This window comes from Necator americanus, chromosome III, assembly GCF_031761385.1.
Source record: "Necator americanus strain Aroian chromosome III, whole genome shotgun sequence".
Lineage (NCBI taxonomy): Eukaryota > Metazoa > Nematoda > Chromadorea > Rhabditida > Ancylostomatidae > Necator > Necator americanus.
The window spans coordinates 40,591,030-40,603,108 of NC_087373.1; the positions used below are offsets into that span (position 1 = coordinate 40,591,030).

The 12,079-nt window shown below is 38.0% G+C and overlaps 1 protein-coding gene across 3 annotated transcripts in view; it reads right to left on the minus strand.

Moving 5' to 3' along the window:
- Positions 1–272: 272 nt before the first annotated feature.
- Positions 273–12,079, minus strand: part of RB195_012463 (uncharacterized protein) — a gene marked incomplete at both ends in the record, with an annotated part of 59,785 nt that continues 47,978 nt past the window's right edge. For 2 of the 3 annotated variants that reach the window (XM_064194317.1, XM_064194319.1), the window contains 13 exons: positions 273–363; positions 432–527; positions 688–866; positions 1,389–1,476; positions 1,574–1,647; positions 2,137–2,219; positions 2,280–2,379; positions 2,864–2,937; positions 3,180–3,327; positions 3,734–3,858; positions 3,926–4,031; positions 4,437–4,469; positions 5,678–5,800. In XM_064194317.1, coding sequence (XP_064051900.1) covers positions 273–363; positions 432–527; positions 688–866; positions 1,389–1,476; positions 1,574–1,647; positions 2,137–2,219; positions 2,280–2,379; positions 2,864–2,937; positions 3,180–3,327; positions 3,734–3,858; positions 3,926–4,031; positions 4,437–4,469; positions 5,678–5,800 — 1,320 coding nt within the window. The remainder of the gene's footprint in view (positions 364–431; positions 528–687; positions 867–1,388; positions 1,477–1,573; positions 1,648–2,136; positions 2,220–2,279; positions 2,380–2,863; positions 2,938–3,179; positions 3,328–3,733; positions 3,859–3,925; positions 4,032–4,436; positions 4,470–5,677; positions 5,801–12,079) is intronic. The other variant, XM_064194318.1, reaches the window with a different exon arrangement.

Below are 12,079 nucleotides of genomic sequence, written 5' to 3' on the forward strand. Positions count from 1 at the left end.
GGGGACCTCTCACGTGACTAGATGTGTGGAAAGAATATTGACCCGAATCATTGTAAAAAAAAAGCTTATCTGCAGTAATCCAAAACGAATTAGAATTCTTACAAATGTACAAGTATTAAACTCGTAACAGTATGGAATAGAATACCTCAGTATAGATCATAACTGAGCCAATTACTAGTGCAGATCAAAGAAACCCTTATGGTGACAATTCTTGGGTAGATTTGTAAAGTGGTCTATGTACAGTGATGTAGTCATTTAGTGAAGTTACATTACTATTGACGAGCTGACGCCGCTTTCGTCGGATAGGTTTCTGGCGATAAATGCAGTTTCGACAGTGGTACGTCAAGTCCGTTGGAGTCATGTCTGAAATACAAATTGATTTTTACCAGGGCAAATCGTGAAAAGCGAATAACCATCTGGTGCAGAATTACCTGGCCTCCCCGTTGGCAATTGTTGGGGGTGGGCAATACGTGGGGTCCTTCACAGAATTCGACTTCCGCCGGTCTCGCAATGAAGTTTTCGAACTTCTACAATCGACACATCAAATTAACATCAAGAATCATCGGTGCCGGATCAAATTTGTTAAAATAAGAGGAAGAACTGTCATTCTCTTCCTTCAGTCCCTCCCTCCCCTCTCTGTCTATCTGTGCAGAAATAATGAAAGAAAGAAAAACCATAAAGGAGCACCTGAATGGATTCCCGAAACGTTTTCTATGTCCCATCGCTTTGACAAGTATAAGAGTGTCGAGGCGCGGGATAACTCGCACACAATTCTCGATCTCTTCATCTGTTACTGTAACCAAATGGCAATTCTCCTCCTCTGACGGCATAGGGCACGTACCACGCCGGGTGACCCACGCATGGATCTAAAGGAGCGATGTCATCAATGATAGACCTACGACCAATATTTGGCCCTGAAGTTATAGTCGGGACAAGATGGCATGATGCTTCGTGCAGTTGCGAAAGCGGCTGCGCTGCAGTTCGTGATGGTGCCACCTTGATCCAAACCACCAGCTGCCCCGCCTCAACACAGCCACCTACGCAACTGCGCCAAACTTCACGTCATTTTGATCAATAACACACAGCATCGACGAACGAAAGCGCAATGAAACATCATAAACAAAACAATACTACATAATCTTGTCGCTCTCGTTAGAATCAGAAAAATTGGAGGAGACAATAAGAAAGAAAAATTCAAAGGAAAACATCTATATAAAAACAAGGGGCAAGTCATGCATTAAAACCACCTTAATGTTTCAAAAACAAAAGACAGATGCTGTGATTAAATCCCCAAGTGGAATATCTGCGTTCACACGTCAACTATTTGATTTGGAAAGTTCTCGAAGGAGGATCGATCACTTGCGCTGTTCTCGAATTCGACTACGCACCTTGACCTCCTGTAACAACAATCGATGCCCCGGATCTTTCTTCAGCATTCCGAGGATCAAATCCTTCAATGGGTCGCTTAGATGTGGCCTGAAAGGAGCGCTAACTTTCGGATAGTGGAAAGAAGGAGAAAAAGAACATCTTTTAAAATTAAAACGCGACAGAAGAATAGCAAGAATGAACTCACTCTTCCGGAAACACCACCGGATCATTTTTGATCTTTCGATGCAGCGCTATCACATACGCATCCCAAAAAGGCACCTATAAACTTCCGACTTCACAAAATTCAGGGAAGAACGTAAGATAATATTCTTTTTAACTACAATGGAAGTAATACGTCAAAAATAACAATAAACCAAAATAGAAGAGAAGTTGCAACGACGAATGACGTTCAAAGAAGATGTAAAAGGTTTGGAGTTGCAGATGTGTTACAAAATAACTCTAGTTGTACTGTATTGTAATTTTAAAGCACAGTGCAGTGAAATTTCGTATTACTAGTAAAGTATCGGCTTCGTATTCTTCGAAGTGGCTGAGAAATTACAACATAAGACGTCCCGCTAACGTCTTGGCGACAAATGTAAATCAAAGCGATCACTCTTTCACTGCAGAACGTCAAAGATGAAAAAAAAATAGCAACAACGATGATAAAAATTAGGGAACAAGGATTTGAAAAGGAGAAATGGAAGGCAGTTATGTGAACGATTCAAAATGTTAAAAATCAAATACTTCCCAAACAAAGCTTTTACGTACCTTTCCAATAACAAAAGCGTATAGTGTAATACCTAAAGACCAAATATCTTGAGCACGACCAGAATAGAAGTGGTTTGACCCTTCTGGAATAAAATACAATTGACGACTATCCTTTTAAGGTTTTGTTGGTCATTGAGATTCACCTGTTAGTGCTTCCGGAGCCATAAAGGCAGGCGTCCCGGCCGTTCCGGAGAGAAACGCGTCAATTCCTTCGAATTCACAAGAGACACCAAAATCAGCTATCTGAAAATAACAGATAGTGAGAGAAACTATTATTAGAATTTTTGTTTTCTAATTGTATACGTTTGCAATAATTCATAATTTTTAATGTACATATTGACTAAGTTACTCATGTAACATTCAATACGATAATGTAGTATGAAAGAAATGATAAGGAAGAATCCCAAAAAGACAATTTCTGCGTCAGAATGTAAAAATCAATATATGCTGACTTTAGGTCGCTATTTCAGATTCGATACTCAGCGAAATGAGCTGCTCAGAAGGAGGGAAGGTGAAGCACTTCTGAAGAGGCCATCTTATCCACTTTGTTTGTGGAAAACTAAATAAATGAAGAGGCTCAGGGCCGTAACTGCGTCACATTTAAGACAGATTTCACAGCATATCTTAATCAGAATTTAGAATGGTGATGAAACACTTTTGAACAACAAAAAATACTATAACAATTACTGAACAAGGAGTGCGCAAAATTTGTAAAAGTAAAGCTCACCTTTACATGACCGGAATCCGACAAAAGCAGATTGGACGGTTTGATATCACGGTGGATGATTTTCTGGTAGTGCACTGAAAAAAAAATAACAAATCTTTTTTGTATAAACTCATTGGCTAGGTACGATAAAAGTAGAACCGCTTCCTCCTAATCTATCTTCACTCTGGATTTCTTCAAACTTTCAATAACTTTAGACAATCACATAAACTACCCTTTAATTCGTATGTTCCTTAAAAACAACTATTTGAAGTCAAATGAAAATTCCTACTTCGCCAAATCCCCACCTTTAGAAAAGAAAACATGACCTATTACTTACAGTACTCAAGTCCTCGCAGTGTGTCTCTGAAATATTTCCAAGCATTATCTTCGTCCAGTGGCTTGTCTGTAGGCACGTCCAGTATGCTACCTCTTTCCACAAATTCAAAAACCATGTAGAGATAGTTGTCGTTTGGGTCATCCAGAACCTTTAAAGAAGTGCTTTTTTCTTCACCAATGTAATTCTATTTTTCGATAAGACAAAATCCTGCTCAATTTTCGAATTAGTTTCCTTAGCTTCACTGCTAATAGTATGGATTTCGTAACCAATCCACATATTTCGCAATAACGATTCACGTGAAAAGATTAGAATCATCAATAAAATAGTTATGTGTTGCTCAAAATGATCTGGGAAAAAAGGGATTTCTGGATGAACAGCTTGAAGAACACCTTGAACTTGATAAAAAAAAATCAGAAAACCTACTGAAAACAAAAAAAAATCTGAAACCAAGCCCAGAAACAAGTCTGAATTGGGTTTTCTGTTGTCAAGCATTTCTTTTTTCTGTTCCTCTATGATTTCCAACAGTCACACGATTTTCGTGACTAAAAACGAACCTCAACAAGTTTCACCACATTTGGATGGCTCAATTTCTTTAGGATGGCAATCTCCTTTTGGACGAGTTGCAGAGGATTCTTATGCGTGGAAGGCGGGGGTTTTGACTTTCGTGCTGGTGGCGGTCCTACAAAGAGAACCAGGCATACGTGGGCAGAGAACCACATCCAATAAAAAAAGAACCGCGAACTTACGAAAACACGCGAAATTTTTCAGTAGTTTAATCTTATCAAGAACTTTCATTGCATACAGATTTCTGTCCTCTTCATTGTAGGCAAGTTTAACAATCCCATATGATCCCTGAAAGCGATATAGATCATCAAAACTTCAGCAACTCTCCAAATCAAATTATTAGTGTGCAGAATGGCTTACAACATTAGATTTACGATGATTACTTCCGCGGTCCGCAATTATGGAAATAAGAATAATTAACCATCAGCAATGCTGATATTTTTGCTCCACTGCGATCCGTGTCACTTAGCCTGCTGCGGACTGCGGAAACGTAACGGATGTTCATATTACGACATTGGGTACGGTAAGAGAAAATAGAATTCGATTGTTGTGCAGTGAAAAGCAGTGATTTTCAGCAGAAATCTTGCCCATAATGTCTGTAATACCACTTCCGAAAAATTCTGGATTTGCGTTGGGTGCGAAAAGTCACATGCGTAGCAGGTTCTATTTCGAACTCTACAGGGATTAACTCACCTTTTTTCTCATTGTACTAGACGAAAACGAATCCTAAATAAACCTAGTGAACATTCTTTTAGCTGTTTATTCAGTTCTTATTTTTCAGGGCATAAAATCTGACTAGAACGAGTTTGAGAACGAAATTCCAAATGCGAGTCATCAGAAGAAAGCCAGCTGCAGGTTTTTCCACGTAACGGAACCTGACCTAGTTCCATTGCGGAAGAAATCGATAGGCAGAAAAAACCGCTATGGCCGAGTGAGGACGTTCTATCATTGGTATGACTTCTTGTCGAGATATCCAATGCATGCATAGTTATTGTTAATTCAACGCTTTTTGTCATGTAATACGGTAAGCCCTCGAATAAATTGACAGAAATCGACTGGATCATATTATTCCGAATATTCGAATGGATCGCACTATTCCGATTACTCGAGAGGTTCATAAGCAGAGTTATTCAGTACACTATCTTGGACGAATGCGTTCAATCAGTTACCACAGTAAGTCTTTTATTGGCTTTGAAGGCAGAAGAAGCAAAGAGGTGCGTAAAAAGCTGCACATGCGTTGAGAGCAGCCGACGGAAGATATCCAGCGTTGTCCGCAGTTTATATAATACACTCGAGAAGTTTTTTTTTTCCGAAAAGTTTTCCTCTTCACCTTGTTTTTGTCTTTACGACCGTAAACTTTTGATGTTTGAAAAAACAGGGTAAATTTCAGGAAATTATTCCAACTCTCCACAAAATTCCTAGTCAAGACCTACTTCAACAGTTCTCCTTTGTTTTGCCACAACCTTCGCTAGCTCCTCCTAATGCTAATAGCACAACATTTGCATGCACATTCGCTACGGAACATTTCCCCGCCATTTATCATATCGTTTTAAAAATGAAATGAATTGAAATTCTTCATGCCACCACCTATTCCAAGATCTCGACTCATAAGAATTGCATCTCTCTAATTGACAAAAGATCTACTTTCGTTTTCCTAGGAATTCCAGAAACTTCTTTTTCCTCGCAAGAAAAGAACGAATTATAAACGTACTACGGCTTTTTTCTTTTGAGTTTTTTTTAATTGTTAGTGTAATTGCCTGATTGAGAATATCTTATAATGGTAGTCGTAGGAAAAACTTCTCTTTCTTTAGCATTGGATCCGTCCTCCTATCAACCATCGTTTCATCCTCGGAAGCTTCCGAGGATGAGGCACTTCAGCCAAACACAGTAGGTTCGCCGGTGACTTGTGTGATCAACAATGGATATCTCCTCACCTGTCCAATTTCCTCCATCAATCGATACTGGTTCAGTTGCATGTAGCTTTCACTTCGTTGTGACGACACTTTCCGGATGTGCCGAGTCGGCCGCTGCAGATTCGGCGACATCGTCGATGTCAACTGAATTGTTGAAACGTGATGAGTTGAGTATTCAGAAAGCGGATGTAAATAGTTAACAAGAAAGGAGAAAAGAAACGATAAACAGAAAGAAAAGGTAGCGGAATCAGCTGACTGCTTTCCCAGTATGTTGTGCTATCAGAACACTGAAAAACAAACAATTGACGCGCGAGGTGAAGTCGTTTCCGTCAAGTTCATTGATGCATGCTTAGTACAAACAATATACGGCATGAAAATGACGTTTTCTATCATGTGAAGTCTCTCTTTCACATTATTATTGTTCGAAATGTAACAAAAAAAGAGTTCACAGACTAATATTACTATTTTTATCATTATTATCTCCATCATTACTAATATTATTGCTATTATTATTGTCTTTATCATTATTTGCTATTAGCGGAGGTCGTATCCGCTACCTCAAATGCTTACGCCGCTATATCACAGTTTTTGACCGATACTATTTCATGTTGAGTGCTTAAAGGCATCAACCCACGATCTTCCGGGCTGTTTTTTACAGCAGAAATGGACGGAATCACCCCCCCCCCCCCCCCCCCCTCTCCATAGTCTCCCATCCCGTATACGAATACTCCACCTGAAATCTGCACCACCTCAGATTCGTGGGGTGATGTCTTTAAGTTTATGTTTTGGCTTTAAAAAAGACCTCGACTTGGGGTCAATCAATACCCAATTTTTCCCATCTGAGCTAGAATGGAGCGCTGTCTTGTCCAGCATCTGTAGAGAACACCCCGAGTTTATGATGACCGTATTGATTCGCAGCGAAAAAAAAAATCAAAAAGCACAAGTTAATACGCTCTTTCGATGAATTTCGATGAATTGTACTAAAAGTACGATGGAAGTGAAGTAAACGAATGTTTCTAGGAATGCACTGTAGTACACGCATATGTGCATTCTATATATAATTCGAATATGTAGTAAAAAAACAAACTTCGACAGTATAGTAGTTTCAATGGCAAAAGTTATTGTTGATATCAACAACCCTTTTTTGAGATAAACAACTTTTAAAAAATGATGAGGTAAGAATAGTTTGAGTAAAGAAGTAAAACAATCATAAACTGAAATAAATCAAAAGAAAAGTAAGAACTTAATAACTGGTGCAAATAAAAGTACTTCGGAATAAATTAGACTCCAGTTAACGTTCAATCTAGTTTATTAGAACAATCTACGAAAAGAACATGAAATTCACCAGCGATAAGCGATCAATCTCTCTACGAAGTTAGGAAAGAGCAATAACAGTTACATGTGCAAGCCAATCTTTTCCCTCTTTTTTTGGAATCAACTATATCAAAAGCTGTTCTTGCAATTCGAATTTTTTGGAAAGAAAACTTTGATGAGCCTGGTAAAAAAAAAACCAGTTAAGTCAAGCTGCAAATGGAAATCGCATTATTTCACCACTGAAGTTTTTTTTCTCCGAAAATATACGTATATAGTATAGTCTCCCTATTGCGGAAGAAAGTTTAAAAAAACATTTCGAAATGAATATAACCATACAAGACGACTAAATTTGAGAAGTAATATCCAGCACAAAAAGTTCTGGAAATGCGAGCAGCTCTTTTGAAACACAAAAAAAGAGAAAAAAAAACCAGAGAGAAAATAGATAGGATATTTCTAACATTTTCTAGAAACTATCTTAACCCATCTTGAGGACGCAGATTCCCCCGCAGATCTCCATCCCCAAAAAAACTTAACAGGGTTTCGGATCGGATGCCTGGTTCTGACCTTGTTATGCGCCCTCGGCGTTTTTCTGCTCTGCCAGTCGATGGCGTGCCGCCGTCACTCGACTGAACATACTCGACGCCGACTGTGGGGGACAATCTATGTAGTATGGGTTTGGAAGTGATCTCTCAATGGCGCCTTTATTTCTGGATGCTCTACCTTACCTTTTCTCTCAGTAGCTTTAGTTTACGTGTCATAGATCCCTTAAAACTAATGTTTAGGTCTTGTTTAGGTGTGTTTAGGGCTCCGACCCGACGGCATCGACGGGATTTAGTTATATACTTCCAGAAATGAGGATGCCATAGAGTGCCCCCCACTCCCCAATTTTGGATCCGGCGGTTTTGAAACAGAATGTGGGAAACTCAGAGGACTACAACAAGCAAAAACAATTCATAGGCAAGTTACTCCATGTAGATGCGATGCCTGTAAACTGGCTAAATTGTGGTATGGTAAAGAAGTTCCAATACACGTAAAGAACAAATACACCTAAACGAACAACTAATGCTCAATGAAGACCTTACCAGCGATTACTTACATCCTAATAAGAAACCTCATACTTCAAAAGCCTGGGCAGAAAAGAAAAAAAAAACTTTGCCATTTAATTCCAAAATTAAACAAATACTGCGCACAGAAACTGTGGCAGTGTCAGTGAAACAGGCAGCGAGCCATGTTAGGTCCTGCCTGGAAGTAAATTACAAGTGACAAAGCTTGACAATATTTGATTAGTTATTAATAGGACTTTTAACAAACATAAAATAGCGTCAATCAAAAGTGCACGAGGAGGTGAGGGCGCCAGGAAGTCGGGCGTCCTACGTAGGTTCCCTATGTAACGGCCGAGTACAAGAGCATATTGAGAACTATGGCTGCACTCAAATGATTCAAAAGGTTCTGGTAGCTATGGTAATTGAAAAAAGTAGGCGGGGAAAGTAATGAATTAAATACTTCAACGTAGAAACTACGAAAATCAGGGGGAAAAATACATATCTCTTCAGTTAATCAAGTAAACTGCGGTAATGAGTGGTTTATAATGTAGTAGCTTAATAAGAAGTAGGTAGAATTAATTTCAGATGTAATAGGCTCTCAAAAAGTAAAAATTTGTGTAGAATGAAGATCAGAAAACCAGCTTTGTCAATCAATATTCGTAATTAGTTCTTTTCTGGTGTCAGGATAGAGGCAAAGAGCAGGGCCTATTTCGCTTGCTCCTTCCATCACTGCTAAATTACCTCTCACTCCTCTTGTAAACTTCCACGTCTCTTTTTTTGACATCTTTCATGCCAAAATTAAAGACAACAAGTGTTTGAGGGCGGATAAAATGAGAACTGTTGCCTAAGTTCAAGTTAGAGGATAAAGAATAAAATGTTAGCGGCGTTAATCAATCCGCTTGGGATGCGGCACCACGTTCACTTCAATTCAGAATCTTTTGAGGTTAACGAAACTGACCCGCACAATGACTTGCGAGGGCTAACCGATGTGTCAAGTCAGTGGTTTTATCCCCCCAGACAAGTCTGGTACCAATTCATCGAACCCGGAGGGAAGAAAGGCTTGGTGAGCATTAGGGCGGATTCCCTCCGGGTTCGAACCTCCGGTCGATTGTGTAGACAGACAGCTGTGTAGGAACCTCTAACCAACTGCGCTACATCCAACCTTCAAGTTACATGGAACAAAACATGAAAATAAATTAATGTAGAACTGCATCCATTCAGGCTAATCGTGCTAACGTGCTAATCTAAGCTGTTTGATAGCACCTGTAGGAAACAAAAACTGCGTAGCGATTTATAGTGAATATCTAATCATTACGAATGGAAGCAAGATTGCATAAAATTTCGCAAAATTGTACAGAGAGTACACTATGATTATTAAAATGTACTAGGAGAACAGGTGAAAATAAGTTAAAGTACAGGTAAAAATGGTTCTGAGAATTGTGTCAAATTTGTACTGGATTGATTTATTGTGTTTATTAGGTCATTATTAAGGTTTTGCTCAAATGACGCAAATAAATTATCGAAACTCTACATAATCTCGGTACAAAAAGGACAGCATTAGTAATTTCTTCGCCGAGAAAATATGACATTCTTTATTTTTATTTTTCATTGCGAATTTCTAAAAGAGTGGTGTGATGACTTATAACCAAAAGAAAGATCAATTAGCGGCAGCAACAATGAGAGAAACCCCATTTGTTCTAAAACAACCCTTATGAAAGGATAAGGGTGAATATCAATACAAATATTTCCTCACCGCAGCTCTGTACGTGGATGTACGGTTTTAAATGCAGATTTAGGTAGTTTTACTGTCAAATTCTCTAATTTCATTTCTTTAAAGACACAACTCTTTGTGAAGACGTAAATTCACGCTAAAATAAAAATTCCAATTGAGTATGCGCGACTTGCGCACGGGGATGGCAACCGGTACACCTAGGCGTAAAATCCGTGCATCCGATTGAATTATTCGAAAGAAAATGGTCATAAATTGACGTTGAAATGACAACGGAAATTTTTTTTCCGAAACCTAAACAAAGCAAAGGGTTTGAATGAGATTTTTTGAACACTTTTTCGATACTTTACACAGAAAAGGAAGAAAGTATATTCGAAGAGTGAGAGGTTCATGGAACTTCACAGAAGTAAGCGAATTTACTTCACAAACATCACGAAGACTTCTTGCAAAAAAAAAACTGAGAAGGAAATTTATCTAACGTATTGCTGTTATTTTTTGCAAAACGTCACTTCAATTTCAAAAAAAAAAGGTTTTTTCGACTTCCTAGTTAATGCCCTTGTTTTTTTTTTAGTTTGTACGTGTGAAACTGACTTCCTACTACTTCAAACTTGGACAAAGCACAATCTCTTAAGGAAAACTTCGAAGAAAAAAAGGAGTTTTAATGAAGAAAAGCAATTACGTTAAACTACTGTGTGACTCTCCACACAACCCCCACCTCAATTTCAACCAAGAATAAATTGAAACCAAGTTGAAGCTTCTGAAAGTTGAAACTCTGAAACTCAGAAGCTCAACCGCAACGAAAGGTCGAAGTTTTCAGTTTAGTTCTCAATTTTATATCAGATTGAAGGATCGGAAGTGGAAAAAACTATTGGATCATTGGAAATTTCGCTGTTGAAAGACCGAAACTCCACACGTCACCGGTTCCGATGCGGATGAGTTGCGGGTGCGATACGTTCCCATTTAACCTAACAATAACACCTGGCTACCGTATCTTTTAAGGCACGCCCACTGTGCTTCTATATCTGTGTTATTTTGAATTCTATGTCCCTATATTTTGAAAAAAAATAATAACTGACGATCCACTCACTCATGCTGTGTATTTTTAAACTCTGCAAATTTAGTTTAATTTTTCATCTGTTGGATCATTCGCTTACGATAATGCATCAGCGGGTACTACGGTGTGGACCAGGGTTAGCAGTATCTCCTCCAAACAAAAATAAAAGAAAATTAACAACCAGATAGCTCTTATTCAAATCCAAAGAAACCGTTAATGATTCAAAACACAAGGATTTGCCTAGAAGTTATTTATTTTTACCATTTTATTGAATACCAATCGTTGAGACTTGGAGGTTCGATTCCCTTTTGCAGCCCTTGCCGAATTCATTAATGTCTTACTGGAAAATCGGCAAAAACGTCTAACGTGTTCTTTTTTTTTGATTCACTTGCGTCCATCATTGTACTCGACCTTTCTTCCAAGGAAAAAAAAACGCATCATATTTCTAGCAATAACTAAAACAAATGAAATAGAAAACCATTAAAAATAGTAACAGAGAGCAGAGTGAGAAAAAGTAAACACACAATCTTGAGTTTGCAATTAGAGCATTGGCCGTTTCCGATGAGCAAATTTGGATGAAACGAGTTTTTTTCTTGCATCAAATGTTGCAAAACTTCTTTAAATGCCCTTATTTGATTATATTGTTTCCAATTAGTATCCTTTTATGTTGACTAAGTATTACCACAAGCAGAACTTACAGGATTAAGTCCATCTACGCTCAAACAGATTTAAGGAAGTAATTTGTTAAAAACTAGAAAAGAGTGACACTCTGGGATTTTTTTATAACTTTAAACGTATTATCTTTATTAATGGAAATTGTACTTAAAATCCTATTGACACACCCTTCCCGAAAAAAAAAACGAATAGAAGATTTACAGTAGAAGAAGTATTTACAACAGAAGAAGTTCCCGTCAATCACTTCTTAGCTTCGAAAATTTTTCGTTTTTCATTTCATTTGTCATTTGTTCGGCGACATCGATGAAAAAGTGGGAAAATATTTTGAAAAAAAAGAAAAAAAACCGAGAAAGCGCAATTAGCGTAGCTAGAAAAATTCAAGAATGTACTGAATTAAAACTACAAAGCTAAATAATGAAAATGAACTTCAAGGAGGTCTGAAAAATTACTAGAAATTTCTGAAAAATTGTTGATTCAATAATGAAATTTTCTACGCGCTAATTAGAGCTTACGATTATTTCCTAACGATTTTGATTTGCTTTTCTTTCTTCTCATGCTTATACTTTTTCCAGCAAATTCAAGACAAGTGAAATTCCCAAAGGATTAAA